At 44.9% G+C, this 27,783-nt stretch overlaps 1 protein-coding gene across 1 annotated transcript; it reads left to right on the plus strand.

Moving 5' to 3' along the window:
- The first annotated feature begins 287 nt into the window (after nt 1-287).
- On the plus strand, nt 288-27,407 carry syt6a (synaptotagmin VIa). The gene is made up of 7 exons (XM_067240036.1): nt 288-444; nt 20,819-21,200; nt 22,425-22,983; nt 24,991-25,111; nt 26,105-26,276; nt 26,975-27,125; nt 27,336-27,407. Exons 1-7 carry the CDS (start codon nt 288-290, stop codon nt 27,405-27,407), a joined length of 1,614 nt encoding a protein of 537 aa, XP_067096137.1.
- The last annotated feature ends 376 nt before the right edge of the window (nt 27,408-27,783 follow it).

The following is a 27,783-nucleotide window of genomic DNA, read 5'->3' on the forward strand; positions in this document are numbered from 1 at the left end:
CTCGAACACACACTCACACATCTTTGCACACACCCAGGATGCACACACCTTCATACATAAACAGAAAACAACACACACACACAATCCTGGCCCCCTCACACACATTTAAATTTAGCCCGGCACACACACACTGGCTCACACTGGTTTGAGAGACACTGCAAGAACAAGAATGAGCGGACGCGAGACAAGTTGCATTTATCTTCTCTATGCCAGGCTCTGGCTGCCGTTTGTGTGGGTGCGTTAGTCTCCCTGGATGAGCACGCGAGACAGAGGATGCAGCTGGGAGCATGAGTCCTGACGAAGAGGAGTATGACATGGTCTGTCAGAAAGCTGTGACCCTGATTGTTGACCTTTGTCTCCAGAACAGTGCTTTACTGGACTCGGACACCTGCGAGGACTTCCTCTTCTTGCTCTCCAACCAGAGCTCGGACAACAAGGAGCCAAGTAAGGTTTTTCTCTGTAACCCATGCTATATTAGCATTAGCTCGGTTCTACGTGTGCTGTGTGCATTTACATACATGTGATGGACCGCTGTATAGGAACTGTGGGTCTTCTATATGTGTTTGAATTACAAAATATAGAGACTGCAGCCAACATTTCTTAATTGTGTCTCCTGGGTTTAATGTGTTTACTTTATGTTATATATAAGTGTATAATGGTGGGACAATATCAAGAGTTAGTATTGTGTTGTTGGACTTGTAAAATGCAATGTAATCCAAACAAATGTAACACTTAGTCACAATTACCAAGATGTAAGGTATGTTTTAGTAATGAAACAATGCGAATGCCTTGCACAGACTTCCAGTCCTCACAGTCCTCAAAGATTCCTGACTTATTTCCCCTCTCTTTGTTATTGTTATCTTCCCCATGATTGGAGAGATGGGGTCAGCCCTAGCTCTCAGAGTCATGGACACTGCTGTAATGAGTTTTTCTGACCTGGGGGCAGAGAGGAATAGGTATATAAAGCAAACTCAGGCTGACTTCCTAGTTTCAGCTCTGAGAGAAGAACCCCCAATACACAAATAGATCTGCCTGTAGGCTGACTAATATCAACTGATGTTGTCCTGGCTGCTCAGCCTTCCCATTAGAGAGGAACCGCATGGGTGTCACACTTTAACTGAAATGAATATGTTGATGCATGGGTGGAGACTCGTAATGAAAGTACTTTTGGGAGTTGGAGGAACACTCCTCCTTAGTCATATTAGCCTACAAATACTTTGCCAGAGGCGAAGCATGTTCTCCTGTGAGAGTCCCTGAACAAAGTACTAAATATCAAGGCTTCATCAGCGGCTTGATGAAGCCTGTGGAGCAAAACTTTGTTGAGGTTCTCTGTTTGACAGCAACTTCCCAGCACACTGGGACCTGTTCTTTTCCTCATCTTGCTGTGGAATTGTTTGAACTTCAGAATAATGCACTCTAGATGATGGATTCTGAACTCTTATATTTGTAGCATCCTTCAAGAGAAGCCATCTTTTTCTTTTCTACAGTAACCTTTAAAAAGAGTAGTCACATTGACATGTACATCTATTTTTCAAGGAATCGCTGTCCAAGAAAGCATCACAAAGCAGACAGCACACAAAACACCCACACAGCACAATGACACAGCCCAAGACCCCCCAACAGCACAGCAGATGCATCTATGTGAATGTCTCCATGTTCTACACAACCAACCAACTCTGACATGACGGAACTTGAAGTCCACTGTTGCTAACCTCAAAAGGAAATGTCATTCAGAGCTGTTTCTGCGAGGATGGATCTCTGTTCGGAGGGTGTCACACCATTCCTGTCCAGATCCAGTGTCACCTCACATTATCCTCAGTGGGAGAATCGAACGTGGCCGGTCGTGCCACCGGCATCCTCGGCTAAGCTGTAGGGCCATTAAATGCCACTGCATGTTATCCACACATCAATGTGAATCTCTTCTGCCACATGAAGGCTAAACACACGCTCCTTTGCTTATTGTGGGACAAGATGGACATAAAAACATTTCCTCCCAATTTATTTTTAATAGTGCATTAGCGAAAACATAGCTGATAACAGCTTTAGACAGTTTCATCAAAGGTGATTTAAAGTACTGTGGTTGTACAGATTTTCAGTGGGATTTGTTCTCAATGTTCAAGTTCCAGATTCAGTTGGGAAGAAGTAAAGTACCAGGTTCTGAATAATGACCTGTAAAATAGTTGCTATACACGTTACATAAACATTAAAACAAATCATTTTGTGGGTTGAATGTAAACAGCAATGTCGTGGGAGCACTCCTTCACATTTCCATAAAAGTTTTTTGATCCCTTTACCGTATGAACCTTGCACCTTGACAAACCATGACAGTTGACAGAGACATTGAGACTGTCTGACATTCTTCTCTGTCACCGTTTCCTGCTCTTCCCTCTCAGCATTAGCATTTCCAATGTTTATGTTGTGTTCTATCTTTTCTGCCCTGAGAGGGAGAGGGGAGGGCACGACGTAGCACTTTCGTCAATAGCTTTTCATGTGCTCATTGAATGCATTTCTCATTTGTGACAAAGCCAGAACACTTTGGGTTCGAGAACAAACACAACTGTTGTATCTTCAGCTGTCAGGCTCTCAGCTGTGTTGAAAACGTACTGTATGAGAGAGTGTCCCTGAGCACACCACACTGGGGCCGGCACCGCCGCCTCTCCTCAGTTATTCGAAAGCATTGATGAGAAAATGAGAAATGATCAGAATTTTGGTTTATCCTATCCGGGTCTGAGTATCCCTGAGGGATATTGCCTTCACTCTGCAGCAGGCAAAGTGTGATTGGTTAAATTGGAATTTAGTGGGTTGTGTTGCAATCACGATTGCCTCTGTGAATGAACACACCTGGTGCTCATGAAAGGAGAACATGCTACTCCCTAAAATGAATGAGAGATCAGTATATCAGACAAAGCTGACATGATAGTTGCCACTGTACAGCAACTTAAGAAAATATGGACATTAACTTCACAGAGGTGAAATAAAACATGGCATCAAGCCCATGTCCACTTGTGGAGCTGGAAATAAACACTCACAAACACACGCTGATGCACAAACACACACAGTCATTACCAATTCCAGTTTCATTAGAAGGAGCAGCTTCAGGTGTGTGAACTTGAATAGGCTTATTTTGATCACATTATACCTTGTTTTCCAGTCTCATATTGAGATTGATTAACCAAGACATCAGACAGGCATAGGACATTAGCATCTCAAGATCATTTATTTTGGTCCTGCTGGTTGCTACATTTTCCCTAATATTTGCAAGGACAGAGGACGCATTGCAGGTGGAATCCAAAACAACCAAACAAGAACATCAAATTAACTGGGCTGTTGAAATTAGAACCCCAGCAGAACTTTGGTTCCTTTCAATAATTCATATGGCACACACTGACTGTAACAGTCTTTCCTTTATAGACTCAAAATTTCACATACTAGAACAAAAGAAAAACGTTGGAAAGCAGCCCACCCTGCTGTGAAAGATAACATTTGGATGAATGTCCATGTTATAATAACAGTGATGAGTGATGGACGATACTCACCTTTGAATTTAAATAAATGATGGTTTTGAAAGAATGATAGAGATGTATTAAAACCAGATTATGCAGCACAATATGTGAGAATAAAACATTTCAAACCTTAGAGCGATGACTCAACGCACTCTAATTTGAGCATTAATGCTCAGCTTTTATCCTTGTTTGAGACCAAGCCGCGCACAAAGGACTGAGGTTATCCTTTCTGACAAGACTGGATAGAGTTGAGGGTTAAACTCAGAGACATGCCCCCCCTTGCTGGAGGGTGACTGAGTCAGGTGAGGAGGTTCCGGAGATAATGGCTGTCCTAGTAAAACACATTTTTCATTCGAATGCGCTAAAGACAAAAGTCAAGCGACGGCTGGAATACAAATTGGATTCTTGTGTCGGGAGGTTGTGAGCAGCATTCAAATTGCAGCCATTTCTGTTTTCTTTATTATTTGGCGACTTCTTCTTTTTTCAGCTATTTAATTAGGAAGAGCAATGGCTTTGGGGATGTCCCTGATGGTGCTGATGTCTGGGTTGCTATCTCCACCTCGGCGGTACAACACCAGCCTGTTTCATGACACTGCTGCTATTATACATGCCGATCTTCCATTATGAATAAATAAAATGCAATGGCACCAATGGCACAAAATGACTTCCACTGAACTCTGTCTTCAACATCCATGTGTTATATTAATGTTCTAGGATTCTGTGAGAGTATAGGGGTGGACTGTGGACAATTATTTGACCAAAATGGACAGAAAATACATAGTTGCTGAGGGCCTCATGTTGGAAGAATGCATGTGTGCATGCATCTAATGGTCCGGTCGCCATGCCAAACAAGCCATCTGATACTGGTCGCATGCACACGGCCATTTTCTATCCTTTTCCCACTAGTTTTGGAAATCCACAGTGTACAGTTATGAGAGTCAGTGTGAGCTACGTGAATGTAATAACCATTTTCCTCACACGTATCTTTCGCTTCATTGCCTTTGAGTTGCCTTTCATTTCTAGTGAGCGTCAGTGATGGTGTGGTTAGACCCACACCCACGCTCCTGAGGTCGGGATTGTGTGTTTCCCTTGTTCTGCGGCTCCTCTCCCCAGCTTAGCGGCTGCCGTCGTGCTGAAAGCCCATGCCTTCGGGGGCGAAGCTTTGGCAAAAATGACTCGGTTGACGATGTAGAAACAATTGCAGACAGACGCGAGTCCAAACACTTTCTCAGCCACGCTGGTGATGGATGAGCGCTAGGTGGAGTCGGACCCTCTGGAGATGTTGTCTCAGATCAGGCCTTCAGTTGAATCATGTGTGAGAGGAGGCCTGGAGGTACACCATGCTCTTTTCATGATCAGCGAAGGTGTAGGTGATTGTGAGTGCAGCCTGTTGGTGACGTGAAGTGAGGTGTTACCTAGCTAGATGGCGGAGGACCCACAGGGTGTCTGGGTGACAGGATACCAAAGAAGAGGTTAACATTGTCAACACCTCACAGCTCTAATTGGATGAATGTGCGAGTGCATGAGACCAAATTAGATGGGTATCTTCTTTATTTTTCTTTTCCAGGGAAATGTTTCCCCAGTCTGTAGAGAGCAACACATAGATGACTTAGATACAACATACACATGACACAACACAGCTGCATGACACATACTGTATGTAGCTGCAGCACCTTTCCATATGGTAGTTATGACATCGTTTTGATGATACTGTGGCAAAGGGAACTAAACTCCTGCCCTAGCATGGCCATTTCCAGGCCAGGGATCTGCATCTGTGACCTGATGGAAGCAGTGTGAAGAGTGGATTAAGGGGGTGTCTGGGTTCACGTGCTGTGTTACATGCTCTGCATGTACTGGCTGTGCTGTTGAGGTCTGAGATGAGTTACACATAAAACAGTAGTTGCTTTAGTTACATGTAGAACAACTTTTCAGGAACATAGCAAGGATACTTTATCCTTCATCCTTAGAGGGATAGCTCTAGAAGAATGCAGGGAAGAATGAAGTGTTTGGTAAGATGGCTTGAGATCAGCATGTGTACACACTTGGTATCATGAATATTGGATAGCAGATATGATGAGGATATCGTTCTGCCTTCTTAATTGAGTGGCAAACTAAAATGTTAATTTTAGACCTGGGACAATTTTGAATTCATTCCATGGTATCATGTCTGTCTTTTGCTCCAGGTGAATCACACTTTTGTAGACTGAGAGATTGACTTTCTGGTAACCCATTTCCCAGTGCTTCTTGGTACATCTAGTGCCTGTGGGTCCTTAATCAGCACAGCCTTTATCATTCCAGTTTCCTGGAATACCTCCCATCTAGTTCTTATTCTGAGTTTTCACTTATAGCTCCATTAACTCGCCTCCGAGAAACTGTTTCCAAAAAGAGCGACAATTGAGGAGACTGGAACAAGTGTAAATTGAATAAGTAAGATTGGAAGGCATAAAAAGGGAGTGTGTGTGCTTACATGCGTGTACGTGTGCCCGTGCCAGGTGCATTTGTGTAAACAAGACTTTGTTTTGACGATTAAATTACATTTTTGGTCTCACTCGCACCCAGACGCAAAAGATCAGGGGTAAATTGAGGTTTGTTGTGACACTTCACCCTCTGATTGTATTAGAGCCCTCTGCAAAGCAGCCACTGCCTCAAGTGATGTTACCTAATCTGACAGGAATTGATGGAATGACCTTACAGCTTGTCCAGTGGTCGAACACAGCTTCGTGGGGCACTGAGAAACACTGCAGAGAAAAAATATCTACAGGGATATGTCAAAAGCATTTCTCATACACGCTACCGCCTGTATGAATGATACTAAGGTATGCTGCTCTGCTTCCCACCTGCATACTGATGTCCAAGCTCCGAAAGGAAACGGTCCCAGACCTGAAGACCAGGATATGGTGGATGACTAGGTGGAGCCGAAGCGTTTATCACCCGGCCAACTGACACCAGATAGTTAGCATCTCATGGCATGGCTGCCAGGTTGACAGCTTCCATTCATTAACACGACGAAGGGAGATTTACAGTGCACTGACAGGGGATTAACTACATGTAGTGCAGTGAAGAATCGTGTTTTACTACATGGATTCTCTATATTAAAACACATTGGCGTGACTCATCTGTGGTTTGGGTGATTTACAAGGTGCTGCGTAGTTCGGGTCTACAATAGCCCCTGATGATGGTTGTGTGGTATTGAAAAGTGACAACCCAAAACAGAAGGGTTTTAACATCGCTGCCTCGGCTCATTCACAGTATCAGACACGAGATCATTAATAGCTTTTAATGAGTGAGCGAATTTACGAGGCTTCAATACAAACTGGTGTCACGTTATGTATGTGTGCAAATAGACTTCACAATACCGATGGTAACTTCGACCCTGCCAGGCTTTTATCTTGAGTAAATCTCCAGTGATGCGTGTAATTAAGAACAGGACAAGAAGCACTGGGCATGTCTCGGACATGACAGCAATCTGCGTGGTCTGGAACGACCTCAGTGAGCACAACATGGCAGCTAGCAGTTCAGCCAGACGACCACTGACAGAGACTGGACCTCTGAAATAATTGCGCCTTCAGTTCTGATTACAACCAGGGCGATTCACCCTTTTCTTTCAAATGTTTACACATGCCTTTTCAAGGTTGGCGATGGGTTAATAATGTTTTCCATAAAGTGAAGAACACATTTTTTTGTCTGTTGTTTGGGTCATTATTTTTGGACATCTATTTTCACTGCATAAACAGCTCTGCTCAATCTAAATGAAGTGGGATATTTCTGTGTGTTTTGTTGATTAAATTCAGTCTGAAGTACACTTCTCCCTTAAATTTGGCCATGTCAAATACACATGGCTATTATCAGAGCAATGACAGAGGGACTGACAAGGACAGGCTTTACATGATTAGGAATATGAGGCATACAGGGTGATGTGAGTGCAGATGGGTCCTGTAGAGAAGAGGTCATGGTTGGAACGCTGGCCTGCATTTTAAGCAGGGAGAGGGGGGTCACAATGGGGCCAGAGATATGAGTCTGTTCCACTGCCTGATAAACAACCTGGATATTCAGCAGGCCTGTACTGTTCCCTTCGCAAAGCCTTGCCAAGACCTTGTTGACCGCAAACTAATTGCATGATGAGGATGGTAACTTTTGAGCTTTAATTCAGAAATGCTTTTTTTTCTATTAAAAGTTTTGTTGTGATTTTTAATAACCAAATAGAATACATTAACAGCTTGTATCACTGCAATCAGTTATATCAGGACAAACCTAACATGTATTCTTACTGTATTGAACAAAACACAGTTATGCCTCACATGTATTTAAATCTATACACAAGGCAAAAAGTTTAATCTTGTTGTCTTTCCAAGCCTTCTAAAAATAGACCTGTGGGAAAAAAGGATGAGTAAGGCTACTGTCAGATGCTGAAAACACAGTAGTAGTCACCATGTCATACGGAATCACATAAATTCTACTACACACAATCTTCAGAGTCCACCTCAGTGGTTGTGTAGGCTTTCAGGCAATTTTCATCGCAGATTTCCTTCATTAATGAGAAACAATGAAGCTTGTGTGCCGTGATGCAGACCACAGTGATGTATCTCATGAAACATAATAGTGTTATGCTGTGGTAGTTTTAGCAACGTCAGCCATGGCCAGTACTCGTGAAACCCCATTTGTATAGATTGGTGTGTTTTTTAAGCTTTCGGGGACAAACACTGAGATGAGAAAATGAGCGTGTAATTACCATATATACAGAAATGTCACAAAGCCACCCATACTGCGTCTTATGTTCTATATGGACACGCTCTTGTCTCACCCTTCTCTTCCTAATCTCTGCAGTGGCTCTGCCCTCTCCAGTTCGTCTCTACTTAAATCTGTCCTCCACCTTCTCCTCTGCTCTTCCCGCAAGGTCCGGCGAGGCTCTGTCCAAGGATTGAAGGATTTCCAGAGGCTATATTAAATCTCCCCAAAGGCGCTTTTGAATAACTGAAGGGATTTTTGATGTAACGTCATACTTTATTCTCAGAGCCTGATTCCCTGAAGGACATCCGCCTCAACCCTCAGCTGTTTTGCCTTTGAACCCTCATTGGTGCTCTCTTGCTTAGGCTCCAGGTATAGAGGCTGATTCTAAATTCCGTTGATGCCTATAAGATGACAGTAGGCTGTTGATGTACGGTTCATTAGAAAGATGAATGGTGCAGGGTCTCCCTGGTGAGGTTTGACCCTGCAGTGTGCTTTCAGTTTTAGTACAGTACCGATGTGTATTCAGGCCATAGCTTCCTCTATCTTCACCGGCTGGCACTGTTTGAATCCACTCAAACGTACAAAGAAACGAATGTCTTTGTGCTCTTGATGAAAGTATAATCGAAAGTTCTAAAGAGCAGCAAATTGGTTCTCACACTTAGAAACCTTCCGCACCAAATAGAGTTCCCCGTTGAGCTTAATAAATCTCTGTAATGGAGATTTTTCAGACTGTTATTTCAGATATGGTAGTCATGATTCGTTAAAAGAGACAGTGTAGTACAGCACCATTTCTGCCAAGTGGTATGGAAACCCATGACTTGTGTCTCCAGTGGCTTTATGCGTGTTTGAACATATTTGATGGTGTTATCATTGTTTCAGTGTGTTGGATTGAATACATCATTGGATCTTTTAGCTGGGTGTAAGGCATAGGCAACCTATTACATGAAGAAATTAGCTCTCCAACTCATTTTTTTCGGTGTCACGTGAGCAATGTGGAGAGGAACGCGGAGAGCACTGGTTATTGTCCATTAGTGTGATGAGAATGGGGACCAACACAGCCACAGAAGACACACCGCCTATAGAAGACTGTGACTAACTGCGACCACTGACAATAATGAATGCGTACTGTGTGTTTTGCAATGACCCTGTAGAATATTCAAGTCAAACTTTACAAAACCCCCTAGGACTATTCTACGTAGATGCATTGTGCAAACAGTTGGAGGTGGAGTCACTTCCACTAGGCTGCTCATGGAAGGTCTCTCTCTCTCTCTCTCTCTCTTTCTCTCCCTCTCCCCCTCTTTCCATTAGAAGATTCTTTTCCTGATCACAGGAGCGCTTGCACACTGTATCATTACACACAACTGCGGATCCTCAAATCTGATCAATCCACACCATTTCTCACCGTGTGGTGCTGTGTGTTAAATTGATCTCAAGTTGTCCCCTGTGCTGCTGCCCTCACTGTGTTTCTCCACTGCAGACCATCACCAGGCTGGAGGCAGTTGAGGATAAACTGATGCTAATCTAGACAAGGCAGGGCTGTAGGGGATATTGCTCTCTCTCTCTCTCTCTCTCTCTCTCTCTCTCTCTCTCTCTCTCTCTCTCTCTCTCTCTCTCTCTCTCTCTCTCTCTCTCTCTCTCTCTCTCTCTCTCTCTCTCTCTCTCTCTCTCTCTCTCTCTCTCTCTCTCTCTCTCTCTCTCTCTATCTCTCTCTCTCTCTCTCTCTCTCTCTCTGCTCGCTCGCTCTCTCTCTCTCTCGCTCTCTCTCTGTCTCCATTTCTCTCTCGTTGGAGGAGATGCTGCTGCAATATTACATGACCTCAGACTGTGCTGCAGAATTTCTCCCCAGCATATTAAGTCTATGTTGAACGCCATTTAAATGGACATGTGTGTGTGTACATGTGTTTACCACAGCATCTCACCGGGGGCGCCTCAGAAGGAACAAAGCCCCGATCCGCATGGAAACCTTATCAGAACACTCCCCTGCACCCATTTGCACATTCGCCTAATCTCATTCAATCTTGAAATAAAACAAACCCTTGGATGTGTGACACGGACATCCATTCAAAGCATATCTTTGATATTCATGAAGACGGCTTTATTAATATTCATCTCTCCAAAGTTATGCGTGGTCTCCTTTTGTGGCACATATTTATTTTGGCGTATCAAACAAACTGTTTACACATGGGTGTTTTGTTTATAGATTTTTTCTTACTATTCCCTTTTGCAGGTCTGGTCTAAACACTGGTGTATGAAAGCCGGCAAAGTGGCTTGGGGGTGTTTCTGCACAACAAGGATGAAGTGAGAGACTATTTGTTGCGCGCGTGTGTGTGTGTGCTCTCTGGGCTGAGTGAGGGATCTGCCCCCAGACATTTGCAGTACAGTATCCTGCTGACTGGCTTGCTTGCAGTGCCATAGAAACAGGGTTCCTGAGTGCAGCAGAAGCTCATTCTGTCTAGGAGCCGGCAAGAGTGAGGATCGAGAGGAGAGAGCGAGAGAGAGAGTGAAAAAAAGGAGAAAGAGAGAGCGAAAGAGAGAGGGAGTTAGAGTGAGAAAGAGAGAGGGATCAGGGGAAAAAAGTGAGGAAGACTGTTACCGGTGAGTACACAGCTGTCACTGTGGATTGTATCACATGTGAAAATGTGATGCTCTGAGCTCTCTCTTTTTAGGAGAGTTTTTTTCTGCTTGTTTTCCCTGCTGGTCTGATGGTGTGAAACAGGTTGTCAATTTGTTGGTGGATGAGAGGAAGGGAGAACTGGCGTGGCTTCTGCTTTGGTTTCAGACACAGACAAGCGGCAGACCTCAGGCTTCCGTGGGCTGAATGGCTCAAGATAATTTTTATGTTGCTTAATTACTCTGTAGAGTGTCTGTGTGCGTGTGTGTGTGTGCGCACGAGAGTGTGTGCGCACGAGAGTGTGTGCATGTGGACCTTGTCTACCTCTTCAAAGTGAGGAGGAGTTATCTGATCTTTGCGCGCACATCCTTTCTTCTGTCCTTTCTGCTAATCGTGTTGTATTACTGTTTCTGTCTGTCAACATACTGTGGGTGTTGAATCCAAACAACTACAAATTACCATTTCTGTTATTGACTCAGCTGCAGTATCAAACTCTTATATATCATTTATTAAGCAGAATGTAAATATTTGATAGGAGAGGTATTCTGCAGCTTCAGTGCACTTTCTGGATTAATCTTTTCACACCTCATGGCTCATGATAGCAGCCTGAACCTCGACAGCAGGTAAATATGCCACGATATCGACCTTTATCTATCTATGTCTAACCATGTAAATTATTCAAGACCTAAAATCGATGTTACTGTATGATAGACGTGGGGGAGGGGTGACATGCTGGTGTATCTGTCAGGTCACAGGTGTGTGTGTGTGTGTGTGTGTGTGTGTGTGTGTGTGTGTGTGTGTGCGTGCGTGCACGCACCTGTAAGGCTTCACCTAGCATCTGTCTGTAACCTCTCTGTGTGTTTCATCAACATGCAGCCTACCAGCATGTCACTTTGATGAAGGGCCACAGCTGCCCTGCTAATGTGAGACACACTGCAGGAGGCACCACGTCATCTGGTGCATGAGTAAACAGGAACCACGACATCACTGTTCTGTACTTAATGTCAATTAGGATCTGTGAGGGGGAGCTATTAGATATGGACACTAATGGTTTTTCTGCTGTGTAAACATTTGAGCAGATATTTTGGTGGTGTGTTGAATGTGTATCAAATGTTGTCAATGCCTGTTACAAAATGTGGGTCTGAGCAGGCAATTGCCTAATCCTGTGCCTCTGAGTGAGTGAACGTATCTCAGTGGTGCTCTCAGAACCCCCTCCTCCCCTCACCTGGCCCTGTGGTGCGATTAGAGACTGCCTGTCACTCTACTCCTGGAAGCAATGGGAAAATCCCATCCAGTCTTATCAACTCTCCACTGGCCCCTCCCCTCCTCGACCCTGGTGGCCCATGCTGGTTCACAGGCGCGTGTGTGTGTATGAGGATATGTTCTTTTGTGTGTGTATAAATATATATGTGTGTTTGTGTGAGAGTCTGTTGTCACACTATTTTCTGTGTGTCTGTGCGTTAGTGTGTATCCGTGGCTGTATGCATGTGTGTGCTTGTGGCTGTATGTGTGAGTGCTCAGCCAGCAACCTGTAACCCTGACATGATTGCGGCTGATTAGGATGACCGCAAGGGGCTCTCTCTCCCTTCTCCTTCTGAGGGAGAAAAAGAGAAAACCAGAGGTCCTGACAACCCGATCTCTCATCCACCATGTTTTATGACTTCTCGTTAAAATGTCACTTGTTAAGGATGTCCAATAAAAGGGGACTGGGAAGCAGCTCCACTGTGTGAAAAGTCATGCACAAAGGAGTGATAAACCAGGTGAAACCCCCGGCAGGGGAAATCAGGGGAGAGCAGGGCAGAGGGCGCTGCAAGACTCGGACCAGCGTCTCCATGGGCCACTTCCTACCAAATTTAAATGTACTGCTTTCTGACAACCGAGCAGCCAGAATCGATACCCAGTCCATCTGTTGGAGGGTGGGGGGTGGGGGGGGGGGGTGGACAGTGTTGGTCCGGTGAAGTCTTTGACACTTTGTCTTGACAATGATTCCACTTGTTCGGGGGAAGGGAGATAAAGGGTTCTGCAGGGAGTGGCAGAAGAGCTCTGTTTATGAGGAGAGTATTTATGCAAGTAGCATCCTGGTAGGTTGTCTCTGAGGAGAAGCCCCTTGGGCCATGGCTGCAGTGGAACTGAAATGTAGAACAGACGCCTTCCACAGCACACATCTCCACCAGGCACCACTAATACAGTATACACATCATTTATTATATTGTTTTTTCTGCAAATCCCATTCACATAAATGTTGTGTGATGAAGCACTAATATACTAAAGCCTGTGATTTTGCAGTAATGTACAGTAAGATGTAGCAGTGTATGCAACACTTTTGAATGCTGGGATCATTTATCTAAGTAGAGTTCCCTGGAGGCTATAGCAATGGGAATGGAATGCATATGACAATTAGCCAGAGGTTTGATATCAACTATAATGAGCTGTGGAGTTGGAGGCTGATGATGATATGATGGGATTAATGATGATGATGTATTTATTTTCTAACCATGAAGCACACTTTGGTCAATCTTCCCATAAAGGAAGTACTAAATACCAGAGTGCTCATGCACACAGGGGGATTTAGGCCTGCTTCTGCAATGCCATGATCAATTGAATTGATCATTAGTATTGATAAGAAGTATTGATCAGCATTGTATGGATTAAGACAGAATGGACTTTTTGAAAAATAGAGATTTGACAGGGTGGATCATGCATCAGAATCCTGGATGTTAATCTAGCCAACAAATCTGTCAGACCATTGCTGAATACTTTTGGTGTTCAGCTGGAGAGATGAGAACCTCACAGTGCTCAATGGAGGCAGTTTTTCCAGCCATTCTGCTCCCACATCATCTAGATGTTGCCCTGTGAAACTGTGTTGAGATCATCATCATCATCATCATCGTCATCATCATCATCATCATCATCACCATCGTCATCGTCATCATCATCATCACCACCACCACCACCTTCACCATCACCTTCACCATCGTCTCGTCATGTAGGTGTCACAGTTGTAATGTCGAAAAAAATGATGAGGTAGCCGTTTGGAGCGGTTCCCCTGGTTAGGATGTTTAAACCCTTGAGGACCTTTAGTGTGACCTTTGGTGAGGTCAGAGGGATGAAAGGAGGCAACCCAAGCAGAAGCCAGAGGAGCTTGGTGGAGCAAGCAGCATGCCAAGCTAATAGGGAAATAGACAATCTTTTGCATCAACGTGCAGGTCTTCTTTACTTTACCACTGCATAATTTACCTAAATAAATAATGCATTTTATTTATTTATTTGCAATCATCGTAAAATGTCAATGTTTTGGGTCAAATTAATAGTTTAAGGGGCTTAGAATGTCAATTTCTAATTTATTCTAATTTAACATCCATTTAGCGGAGAACTATGGAAAACATCAGACAAACTTTATGATAATAACTTGCTAATAGTGAAGCAAAACACATCACTATTTCAATTACCTTCACTCAACTCCTCTTTAGATGTATTCAAAGGCAAAGAAAAGCCATCCAGCCAGACTCTCCAGAGAGCCCTATCTGAACGAGTGGCAGTATCTGCTCGTTGTTACTCAATGATAATGATTAACAAATCACTTTTTGGGAGTTATAAAACAGTGTGTGGGAGCAGTACAGCAGCACCCTTTTATCAGGGAGAGGTAAAGCATATCCATTAAACGGTAAAAATAACTGTACAGGAAAATGGGCTTCGTCTGTTTATACAGCTCAGTTCTGAGACCTGTCAGTTTTATTGTGATACCTTTGGAAATTATAACGACCATAAAACTGGCATGAAATGCTTGCTGGGTCAATTCAATAAGATTCACCACCCTCTGTGGGGCGTCCATTCTTCACTGGCTGTCACGTCCCAGTCCAGCTGCTGGGTTTGTCAGTCTCACTCCAACACATTGGCATTGATTTAACTGAGTGCTTTTAGAAGGAGCATCCAATGTGTGGTTGTCCTCGGAGCCTACAGTCTCATCACAATAACATGAAAAGTACAAAGGTTGTGTAAAGTCAGGGTACTTTTGCCTGGGAGCTTTGGGGACTGAGAGATGACACTTCTCCATCGTTGGGTCTGTTCACCAGAAATAACCATAGCAACATCCATTCCTTTGCGCTGTTCTTGACGTCACTATAAACATAGTTGTGTGGTTCTGACCTACAGAACTCACCAGAGCATCTGCATCTATCCTTTCCGAAAGCAACAACAACAACTGAAACCTCATTTGACATCAGTGGTGGTCAACAGCAAATCTGCTGTGAGTGTTTGAAACGTTCCCGATTCTTTTGCTCCAAGGCTGGCGTCATACTTTGACGTGGCCACGAGGAGCTGTGACACCTGCTGAAGTTTGTCCTCGACACATCTGAAGCCCAACTGCCATGGCAAATAAATCAACTCTCAGAGTGGAAGTGTGAAAGCAGAAATCTGTCCAGTCCAAAGCAAGAGCGCCTGACTTCTGCCTCGGGGCAGACAAGTCTGGGGCCAAGACACAAGGCCGAGGAGGAAGTAGGCCAGGCGACGGGGGAAGTGCATCTAGGCTGACTCTCAGGGCCCAGAGTTCTGCACGGAGAGAATAAGGAGTCTCTGTGGTGGTTATTTGGGCGAAGACGTCATAACGTCAGACATCTGAACAGTTGAAGCCCCTGTTCTCCGATCGTGCCCAACTGATGCCACTTGATCTTTTATCTTGTGTCTTTGAGAGTTGGAGAGGCTGATAGAGAAGCTGGCACACTCAAAACTGTGGAACAGATATGGAAGCTGTGGTCACCAGGCAGGTTAATTGTCACAGATGTTGATACTGGCCCAAACTACTCAGGCACAGCCCTGAGGAAACCCACTTCCGATTCTCTGATTGGACAGGGATATCAGGAAATCTGATTATCTTTCTCTGCAGACAGGGAACCTGTTTGCAGCTCAGAAAAAGAAAATCTTGGCATTAATAATCCGTTTAAGATTTCTACATTTTCTAGGATGGTATTAGACAGACTACAAGTGGAGACAGAAACGACACTGTCCTTTCAATTACTTCACATTTCACACTGAGATAAGGGCAGGGGTCCATTAAAGGATAAGGTTATTACCTCACAACAGGTCTGGACTGGGACTGAAAAATGGCCCGGGACTTTCAAACGCAAACCGGCCCACGGTTTATTATTATTATATATATTTTTTTTTTTGCATTATGCCGCAGCCTTTTTACCGGCCGTTCGGGACATCTCCCGACTCTCCCGACGGCCAGTCCGACCTTGCCTCACAGTGAAAACATCGATATAAGATGGCCAAGCGGTTTGCTGAGAAAATGGATTAGAAGGTGTCACAAGGTGTTTACAGGTGGGACTTAACAGAACAACGTACCATGAACACGGAATGACACAGAAACACATGATACAGCCTGCAACCCTATCAAATATACACCGAAAGAACTATTTGGATTTCTCAGGGAGACCTTGGACAGCACTAGCACTGCAGTACTGCAGCCATAATCAAAGAGACACAAAGAGATGTTTGTTAGTACCTGCACTATCTCAACAAACTCTCCAACAGCTAACCAGCAGACAGACCAACAATAATAATCACAATCACAAACATGTCCTTTGGCATAAAAATATATTTTTCTTCTTCCTGCAGTTCAGAGCAAAATCAACAATGTTTCCAGTCCTCTGTTTGTAGGGTTGTGCATGTTGAGGGCATTGTCACTTTGCATATCTGTATGAAGGGTTATGTCTCATAGCTGACAACACACCACTGTAGTAGATCTGCTTGCCAAGGACTCTGAGAGCCACTCATGGCAAAATCCAACCTTTTCCAAAGCCTGAAGCAGTTAATGACCTTTCACAACACAATATGCATGAGTCACCCCCCTCACAAATGACACAGAATCTAAATATGTACCCTTGTAAGCAACACAAACCGATAATTACAAAGCTATCTCTTCATTAATACACAATAGATTTTATGAATCAGGGCTGGGAGTGAGGGAGGCTCAGTGATGGTTCCACGGGGAACTCAACGTAAAAGAAAACTGCTAGGAAACTAGGAAACACCCAAACTCTTACCACACACCACCCACAAATCACCCACACCCCAGAGAGAGGATGTTGTCGTAAGGGGGGCGGGGGGCGGTGCCTGAAGGTCTTTGCGGTAATCCCAGATTCCTAAGAACACCTCTGGCAGACACCCAGGGGTCTAAATTCTCCTTCCTGGGGTGCAGGGGGTTTTAGGATTTAAGGATCTACTGGCTTAAGGGATTTCTGATTGCTTTGAAAAAGAAGCTGTGAAATACAACAACCTGAAAATGAATGAGTTACTGCATCTAGATTCAAACATATTATCCCCTCGCTGAGAAGACACAAGCCCACATTGACAGGCCATTGTTGCTTGTGATGGTGTATTTGATAAGGAGACTGCCGTGTTCACAGAAGCTTATCTGGAGTCTCCTTGTGCTATTTGCTTGATACTGCATAGTATCCATCAATCACACTAAACTCTTGTGGCCCCACAAATGTATTCAGGTTTTTATTTTAAACAATATCTAATTATGTGTGTACTGCTATAAAAAATCACTTTGGATGCTTGATCCTCCAGCATCATGTTTATATGCTGTCACTTGGGAAATAGGAGACAGATCTCGTCACCTGGTGACCATGGTTATTCTTAGTCTTATTAAAATTCAGTTAGAATTAGAAAAAAATTGAGAATAGTATGAGATTGTAAGATTGTGACATTTAAGATTGGCCTTATTAGCTACTTTTACCTCAGCAAGCTACACAATGGCACGTTTTTTTCCTGGAAAATCAATGTCCTCTTGATAATGAGGGCCTAATTGGCCAAGTTCTGAGTCCCATTGTGGACTGATTGAGCAGAGGCGATGACAAAGAGACAAGCAGAGGTGTTGTGATGCTAGAGCAGCACATGCACCCTCTGTCCTCCCAGGGCTCGTGGACACTGCGTGGATACTCCCCTCCTCTCGTTTCCCTGGAAATCTCAGCTGTCATGGCAATGTGTACGAGGGAGCGCCGGCGAATAATTGCAGGGGCGCGAACCAGGGGAAAGCATCATCTTCCTCCATCCACAGAGATTGCCCTTTGATAAAACAAGACGGACACCTCATGCCAATTATTCCAATGCAATCAATCCCCGAGTATCACTAAGGCGTCTCATAAATGCATGAGTCGTCCTTGGACTGTCATTGCTCCACCACTTTGCTACCTTCTCTGCAGTATCCTGGTCTATAATCTGTGAGATAGTGGATCCCTCAAGTACAGCTCAGGGTGTTTAGTAGGTCTGTTAAGGGTGCTGTCACGTCTGTGTCAAAGTGGGCCCTCTCTGCTTTTTGCCGGAGATGAGTAGATTCCTAACAGCCGGAAGAATGAGAGAAAGAGAGAGAGCGAATTCCATCTAATGACTGGGTTTCTATGGAAACCAGGTTAGATTTGAAGGCACTTGAAGAGAAAAAACCCTTGGGCTTCAGTTTGCTCTGTGACTGCGCTTCAAAACAAAGCTTAATTAAATTTGCGAGCCCTGTGAGAGGTCTCATGCGCTGTCGCCAAAATCCAGCTCGCAGCATTGGCATGGACTAAGATCTCAGTCAGTTCTTGGTCCCTGTATACCCCTGGACAGAGGAAGAAAGCAGCTTTGCAATATCCTGTGTGTCGCTCTTCTGGTGCTGATGTTGGCTCCGACTTTTGATTTAGTATTTCTCTAGCAAACAATAACTCCATGGGAATGGAATAGATCTGAACCTGAACACCTCAGCTCTAAACTCCCTGAACGGATACAATCTTCCATGAAATGAAGGTGACTGAGCAGAACTTAGAGATAATGCATTGACTCACATTTCAATGGAGCGGCCTGTCATATCCTGCTGTTTCTCACCTTTTCTTCACCTCTTTGCTAAATCCCACCTGAGGGAGATGCTCTGGGATGGGATCAACCCAAGTGCTATTGATTGGCTAAGCTTTTTCTGCCAAGAACTACTCAAGGAAGACTGCCTGTTGACTGACTGGCTGTCTGTGGGTGGGATCATTAATGGTGCCGGAGGTTAGTACAGTCTCACGCTGTCAGTGTTACGCTGCCAACAGGGGTCTGTCATGATCAGCAGTTCTGTTTCCACTTTGGGGTGGCGAGATGAAATTGTACCAGAGTCGCTGTGTGTGTGTGTGCAGGTGTGTGTGCGTGTGTGAGTGTAGCTGTTTCTGAACTGTCAAAATAGAAATACACAATATGACACAACAGTCGGCCTATTGGTAATCTATTATTTATTGGTTGTCAGTCTTTCCTAGTGGCTACATGCTTCCTGACAGCTTGACAGTAAATCTGAACACAGCTCACTGTGTAGGCCTGATGAGTCCTCCATCTCTAGTCACACTAGGTCACGACGGGAGTGAGGAATGTGCTATTGATGGGTCAGTCAAACAAGGCATTTTGTACAACACTGAGGGATGACTGAGAAATCCTCCAGAGGCACAAATCCCCTCTGCCCAGGAAATCCTGTCGCCATTTCCCATAAGCTGTAAATTTCCTCCACCAGACACCATTCATCAAAGGTGTTCACGGAGAAATAACTTGACCAAAAATCATCTTCTGTGATTTTACACCTTTCAACCACGTTCAAAAGACATAATTTAAAATAGAGCTAGTTTGCTAGTTTGTTGATATGAGAGGACATTTTGAAATTGACATCATTTTGATGAGTACCACTTTTTAGAACACACACAGGACGAGTAAGGTAGTGCAGTGTAACTGGTTGTAGATCCTCTTGTTGACTGTCAATCACTTCTCCATGCTCCAGGTTCCCCTCATGCATCACAGCACAACAGATTAATCATAATGACGGCTCGATGTATAAGGTAACTTTCGAATGTTGTTAATTTTACCCTCCAGTATAACATATGCTCAAATTTGCGCGTTACAAGCGAGAAATTGCAGAGCCAGCTAAATATTTAAACGGTACCAATTGAATATGCCTTGGAGAAGCTCTGTTCCTAACTGCTGATACTGTGTCGAGACGAGAGACTCAAGCTCACACTCAGATATCCCCCCAGTGCTCAGAGACTATGTGAATTATTTGAGAGAAATCAGATAAAACAGGCTGGCATAGAAAAGAACACTGCGACAAAAAAGACAAAAAAGAAAACGGCATTTCTTCTGGGAAGCAAGGAAACATTGCCACTCAACCAGTTGGGGGGAAATAATTACTTTGCATAAGGTGTATACTCATAAAGGTTTGTCAAGTGTCCCTACAGTCAGAGGCAGCATGTGTTGTTGTTAGTTCAGTTCCTAGGAGTGTTCTCATGCTGCTTGTCAGCATTCTTGATGTATTTCCAGCTCTCTATCTGGGCATACCGTTTTCATAACATTGAAAAAATAAATGAGTTTCAGCTCCAGTCCCCTATCTCTCTTTACACACACCCACACAAACATGGAGATACACACTACGCCCACCCACACAAAAACAGAGATGCGCACCACAGTCATTCATGGTTCTCGCTGGCTCTCGAGAACACTTCTGCCGGTGCAGCACTGTTCTATGGAGCCTTTGTTCCTCTTGAAACAGATTGTGTGCTTATTTATCTGAGTTATATGACTCATTTTAAACACATCTGCTAGTGAAATATAATCCTGAGCCTGATTGTGAGTGTGTGTGACACTGATTGTCTATCCCTCTGTATGTGTCTGTTTTGCCCGTTTCTGTGTTTTCCTTACCATAGTATGTGAGTGTGTGTATGTCTGTATGAAAAACGTTTATTTAACTTATTTTGCATTCAACACAAATTCCTCACAAATGTTTCAAGCCATATTTCACAGCGTAATCTGACCGGCCAGGCTCAGTGTAACATTGCCAGCGATTGCATTAGTAGCCCATGTACATGAATCACATTTTGTATTTCTACCTAATAGACTGTGATTCTCTCCCTCTCCCTACACCCCCCCCCCCCCTCCCCGCCATCTGTTGGTCCATATTGTGCCCCCCCCCGCTCTCGTCCAGGCGTCACATTTGGCCTGCTCGTCTGCCTGTTTCTGCTCTGCGGCCTGGCCCTCCTGGGCCTCTGTGCCTTTGCCTCCTGGAAGCTGTGCTGGCGGAACAAGGCCCTGTCCTCCAGCTCAGCAGCCCTCAGCCCGGCCTGCGGCCCTGACAGCTGCCCCCTCCAGCACCACAACCTCCCCAGCCCCCAGCAGCCACTGGTCACCATGGCGACAGAGAAGGTGAAAGGACCCATGGGCTCCATGGGCTTCCTGGAGGCGGCGGTGAAGATCAGCCACACCTCCCCTGACATTCCGGCTGAGGTGCAGCGCTCCATGAGAGAGCACTTTCTGCGCCGCACGCAGCGCATGCAGCGACAGACCACTGAGCCGGCATCCTCCACTAGGTTGGTAAACACACACAGACACACACGCACACACATAATGGATGTGTAGAGACAAAGCCCAGTACAACAGCTCTCAGAGGACAGCGGTCTCCATTCGTCAGACTCACAAACCTCTGGCAAATGCCAAATCACGCTAGAAGCCCCACAGTTCCACATCCTGTCACACATCGGGGAGCAAATCACCTCGTAATGTCAGAGACAACGTTTTTTATCTGTCTCTGCCTTTCTACTCCCAGCCTCTTAGATTTACAATTTCCATAATCAAATGAGCATTATCTTACTCCAGAGAAACAATTTTACAACTCATTATCAATAGGCTGATTACAAACCTAGAACTTTTCACTGGAACATGATACACTAAAGTAGGTAATGGAATACAATTAGGAAATACCAGCAGTGAAATTACAGAATTGGGATTCCATCTAATTACATGGAGTTAGATTCATTGATGCAAGGCTACTTTTGCCAATAACAGACAGTACTTTCTTCACTCATTTCAGCTCTTGTAATAACCCCCCAAGCTGCATAATGACATTCTACCTGCTTTTACTGAAAAATTTAAGAAACTGAAAATACAAAATTGAGCCTGCAGAGACATATGTTCAGATTTGAAACCACTGAATTTGCCTGCTGGGTAACAGCACCGTTTTTCACACTCTGACCCCTCCAGACACTCAACCTGCTTACTCATTTCCTTTTTTTCTCACTTCTCTCCCTCATTTTCCCTTCTGTTGTGCCCTCTCTCTCCCCCTCTCTCTCCCGCTCTCTCTCCTCCTCTGTCTCCCCCTCTGTCTCCCCCTCTGTCTCCCCCTCTCTCTCCCCCTCTCTCTCCCCCTCTCTCTCCCGCTCTCTCTCCCCCTCTGTCTCCCCCTCTCTCTCCCCCTCTGTCTCCCCCTCTGTCTCCCCCTCTCTCTCCCCCTCTCTCTCCCCCTCTGTCTCCCTCTCTCTCGCCCTCTCTTTCCCCCTCTGTCTCCCCCTCTCTCTCCCCCTCTCTCTCCCCCTCTCTCTCCCCCTCTGTCTCCCCCTCTCTCTTCCCCTCTGTCTCCCCCTCTCTCTCCCCCTCTCTCTCCCCCTGTCCCTCTATCTCTCTATATGTCTTCCACTCTTTCTCTTCCTCACCTCTTCTCCCCTTCCTTTCTCAACATCTACTCCTTTCCTGTGGATTCTCCCTCTCCTATTCTTTCATCTCTCTTGCCTGTCTACGTTCACCCCAACCTCCCCCAGGCACAGCTCATTCAAGAGACACTTGCCCAGACAGATGCAGGTGGGCAGCCTGGATCTTGGCAACGACTATGTGGACGAGGACGAGCAGCCGACCAGCATCGGGCGCATCAAGCCGGAGCTGTACAAGCAGCAGTCCCTGGACACCGAGGAGTCCTCCAAGAACGCCAGCGGCAAGAACTGCGGCAAGATCAACTTCTCGCTCAAGTACGACTACGAGGAGGAGGCGCTGATCGTCAACATCCTGAAGGCCCTCGACCTTCCCGCCAAGGACATATGCGGCAGCTCCGACCCCTACGTCAAGGTCTACCTGCTGCCCGACCGCAAGAAGTTCCAGACGCGCGTCCACCGCAAGACGCTCAACCCCACCTTCGACGAGTCCTTCCAGTTCCCTGTGCCTTACGAGGAGCTGGCCATCAGGAAGCTCCACATGAGCGTCTTTGACTTTGACAGGTTCTCCCGCCACGACATGATCGGGGAGGTGGAGGTGGACAACCTGTTTGAGACGTCCGATCTCTCCAGGGAGACGGTCATCTGGAGGGATATTCAGTACGCCACCTCTGTAAGGCCACCTCCCAAACAACGCACGCACCACACACCCAATAGGAGCTGATTTCATTTGATTATGAACAATTACTAGTAGACTCAAAAATAGACTCAAGTTAGCAGCCAAAATATCTATTCACATTGTTGCTGTTTGAGGGTGACTTTTGCAATAATCAGCAGGACCATCTAGATATCAAAAAGAACAAACTGGCTGAATAAGTTCCACTAATGACACATTCACTGCTGCCATAATGATTTTTTGATTCTATTCAGACTGCATGATGGACTGAGCAGTTGGCCAGCCTTCAAGCTCTCTGTATGGTTCATCACACCAACATCGACTAGGTGCCCTTAGGGCTAGTCCCCTGTTATTGAACTTATGCTGTTTTAGAGGGTTCAATAATCTCATAGTTATTGCTAAAGAGGCAGGAAAGCAACTGGCTCCCTTCACTTGGCAGACACTTTTTATTGAACCGACGAATGATTTCCAACTAAAACTGGTACCTTGAATCTGAAAAGTAAATTATGCGTAGACAGGCGGGGTTCGGTAAACATAAGAGGGTTCAGGAATATGAGCAGTGGTTTGGATAAGGGCACCACCAACGCTCAATGTCCTGATGAGCAATCGTCTGGGATGTGTGTGTGTCGGTGTCTGTGCCTGTGTTTGTTTGTGACGGTGAGTCACTTGTTAGTGTCTGTGTGTGGAGGGTTGGGTGGGGGAATGTAGGGGGAAGAACAAGCTGCTTTGCTTTGTTTACAGATCAGAGGGGGGCCTTCATCAATATCACCTTGGCATTCGATCAAAGAAAGAGTGTTGAGTGGCCCACAGAGCTATTGAGTCTTTGGTGTTTTAGGGCTATGGTGTTCGATCCTAACTATTTTAAGAAGTTTGCACATTTGTTGTCAATGCAAAGAAAGTCAGCATAGAGAGATGGATGTGAGAAAGTGAGAGAACAAAAAAGTGTGAGAGAGAGAAAGAGAGAGAGTGAGAGAGAGTGAGAGAGAGAGAGAGAGAGAGAGAGAGAGAGAGAGAGAGAGAGAGAGAGAGAGAGAGAGAGAGAGAGAGAGAGAGAGAGAGAGAGAGAGAGAGAGAGAGAGAGAGAGAGAGAGAGCGAGAGAGAAGGAGAGATTACATTAGTGGAACAGTGTATGTTTAAATCTTTCTTTACGGTAAGCTGTGTTGACTTGTGTAGTGACACTGTAATTAATCCATTACTTTTTACATTGTCCTGGTGCTGAGTGACACTAACTCACTTTAATTTTTTAATACAACCCAAAGTATTTGTACTACTTTAGACTTATAAAGGGCCTGCTTTTTTAACACATTTTGCTGTGCTCTCACATTTCCATCTATAAAATACAACTTTGGCACGATGAACCAAATCCTCTTCCACTTGCAGAACGGGAGGAGCTGAATCGAAGTGTGAGAGACATTAAGTCTGCACAACTCACAAGTGCTTAGAAGGGCTGGGATTTGTCCATCACAGGGGGGGGGGGCTCTCCAAGCTCATTTGAAGTGATTAGAGCCTGGCCGACCTTAAGGCTGTTTGTAGGATGAGGCTCACATCTCACCAGGGAGCGATAACAGGACTCTCTCTGGCCCAGAGATGCTTACCGCAGTGGGAGGGCTATAGAACCCTGAACTGTCCCTGTTGTGAAGATATGCCACCATCTTATAGAAAAGGACCGCATGTCCCAGTTTTAGGTTTTTGTTTTCTTATAGGAACATATTTTGTGAATAGCTCTTAACATAGTTGGTTTCAACATGGTTCATGCTTTCCCTGTACACTGTATGTACACTGTTTGTGTACAGGTGAAGATACTGTACGAGAGTCTCTGTTGATTATTTGACACATTTCTATGTTATCAGTTAATCAGTGACATGGAAATTTGTCACATAATCTAAATAGTCTTGTATGACGGATTTGAAAGAGTGTTGTGTATGGCTACATTTACAAGCCTCAGAGTAGTGGAGGTGAGGTGGACAGGTGTGTGATGTGCTGTGTCTGTGCTGTTTCCTCAGGAAAGTGTGGATCTTGGTGAAATTATGTTTTCACTTTGCTACCTGCCAACCGCAGGCAGACTCACACTTACTGTCATCAAGTGTAGGAACCTCAAGGCCATGGACATCACGGGATACTCGGGTACGTGTGTGTGTGTGTTGGTGTGTCTGTGATTACGAGTTTGTGGCAACGTGTGAACATTTGAATAGCCATGTTTGAATGTCACATAAAATGAGCAAATAATGACTGGCACTCACTACAGCACTGCTCTATTTATTTGAAAAGTTAATAATATCAAACTGGAAATATTAAACTGATGATTAGTTCTTAAAGGTTGCTGGCGGTCTGTTTATAAATGGACTGCTGTTCACTTTGCATTTAAACAGCAACAAACAGTTTTCATTTATGATAAATATTATTACCTGTAATTAAGTAACGTTTAGGGGGATTTAAATATCATGAATCAAGCATTACATAAACAAAATATGGCATAATATGTTTCTGTCATGATCAATGAGAATTTACAAGTTTCACGTTCCTCAGTTGAACATTTTGATATCTCCAATTGTTGCCAAATTGAATCTCTGTGCGATACAGCGTGGCCATTAAATTGTTGCCCCAAGCAGATTTGTGTGCAAAGCAAGCATTCTTATTTGTCATGTACAGATTTAGGGAAACTTAGCTCCCATCAGGCAAACACATAATGGATCAGTCACAGTGAGCTGACGGATGAAGATTGAAATGAGTGTTTACTGAGATGATACATTACCGCTCAGTAATCCCATTTAAGCTCACCATCACTGGCTTTCATCCTTCCTTTCCCCTGTACACCTGGACTGTTGACTCATCAACATTACTGGGGACAGAGATTCCTGCCAGACCTTTCAAAGTAGTTTTGATTGTATGATGGAAAAGCCTGTGACGGAAATTTGAAATTGACCATTGATTCTTGATGGATGAATCTTTTTGACAGTTAAGGCAAACATGAAAGTGATCGCTACGTATTTCAGGCCTGCTTTGGGACACTCATTTGTCAGTCAGTGCGATGGATATGAATATGTCAGCAGTCGTGAAGCAAGCAGGGCTTTTCTACAATGCATTTCAAATGAGCTGACTTGTGTTTGTCACACTCAGATCCCTACGTCAAAGTATCTCTCATATGCGACGGGAGGCGTTTGAAAAAGAAGAAGACCACCATCAAGAAGAACACGCTGAACCCCACATACAACGAAGCCATTATCTTCGACATCCCTCCAGACAGCATGGACACCGTCAGTCTGCACATCTCCGTCATGGACTACGACTTGTACGTAAATCATTTTGTTCACTTGAAATTCTCATGTCACGGTGAAACCTCGACGACTGAACGTAGGTATGAGCCTTCAACATGAAGCTGTTTGAATGATAGGACATATGGACGGGTGAACTTGACCATCTATTTACATGATCATCAAATCGCTAAATATCGATTTCAAGTGCCAAAATAATTTGTTTCAAACGATAACTAAAATAATAACTAAAATCGAAAAGGTCAAAAGTTAGAACAGGTTGTCCTCTGATGGATGGAGGGCTGCGAGGGTTCTTCTGAGATTAGTCTATCAGGTGGCCACAGTCTTGTTTTCTAGTCTGAGTCTCACATCCCAGGATTATACAGAGCTGAGTATCTGACAGGAGGATTATCATGTGAAATAACAGACATCACTTTGGCCTCTCCAAGCCACCATATAGAGGCCTGCTTGGCTTTCATTTACACTTCAGACATTGTTCGAGTAATGCACTCTCAAAGAGATATGCAAATGATCCTTCTCGTTGTCATGCCTCTGTGTGATCACTCTGATCATTGAGCCTGGTAGTCTTAATCATCACCGGCCCTTCTCTTTGTTTCCAGCTGATAACTTTGTCTGTGTCCTGATAACAACCAGGCTGTTGTAAACAGGAAGTTATTGGGACGTGTCCTTCAGTCCACATGCTGACTGTTGTGTGGTTTGATCTCTCTCCCTGCAGGGTAGGTCACAACGAAATCATTGGCGTTAACAGAGTAGGCTGCAACGCTGAAGGTCTTGGCAGGGACCACTGGAACGAGATGCTGGCCTACCCAAGGAAGCCCGTTGCACACTGGCACCCCCTGCTGGAGTCCAAAAAATCTGAGAAAGAGGTGAGGATGTGTGCATAGTTCAATTATACCTCCACGATACCTGCATGATACCTCCATGATATCAACATGGCCATGCCAAGTGTGCAGATGCACAATGGATAAAGACAAATAAACGTCCTATTTAGACAATTGTGAACACCGCAGCCCTTTTCACGTCACGTTTAAAGACGTTTGTTCCATTCCTAACGTGCCTGTTTGTGTGTATTCCAGTGGAAAGCGAGAACGGCCAGCTTTGATAGCCAGGGTTCCTGCCCGTCCCCCAGACCCCCTGCCAGCCCCTGAGCAGAACCACCTGTGACCCGTTGGCCCAGGTTTGGGTCTCATCTCCCCTGCTGACTCCCTCCCCATCTGTGTCTGCCTGAGGAGAAACTCAACCCCGGTCCTCTCCCTCTTCCTCCAGCGTGGCCTCACAGCACCCCCAAGGATCTAGGATCAGAGACAGTCGTTTGTAACAGTGTTTCTTTCAAGTTGCCGTGAAGTGAGGTTTGCTGATCTGGAGTCAGCGTGTGGGAGGTGGGGGGGGGGGGGGGGGGGGCATTGTTTACCCTGAGCTTCCCTAGTTGCGTGTTCTCCCTGAAAGCGAGGTGTCTGAGTTGAACTGCAGGCTCTTGATTTCCACTGTAACTTGGAGTGGACTGAGCCTGATGGAGTGTGATGC

This window comes from Osmerus mordax, chromosome 7 (assembly GCF_038355195.1).
Source record: "Osmerus mordax isolate fOsmMor3 chromosome 7, fOsmMor3.pri, whole genome shotgun sequence".
NCBI lineage: Eukaryota > Metazoa > Chordata > Actinopteri > Osmeriformes > Osmeridae > Osmerus > Osmerus mordax.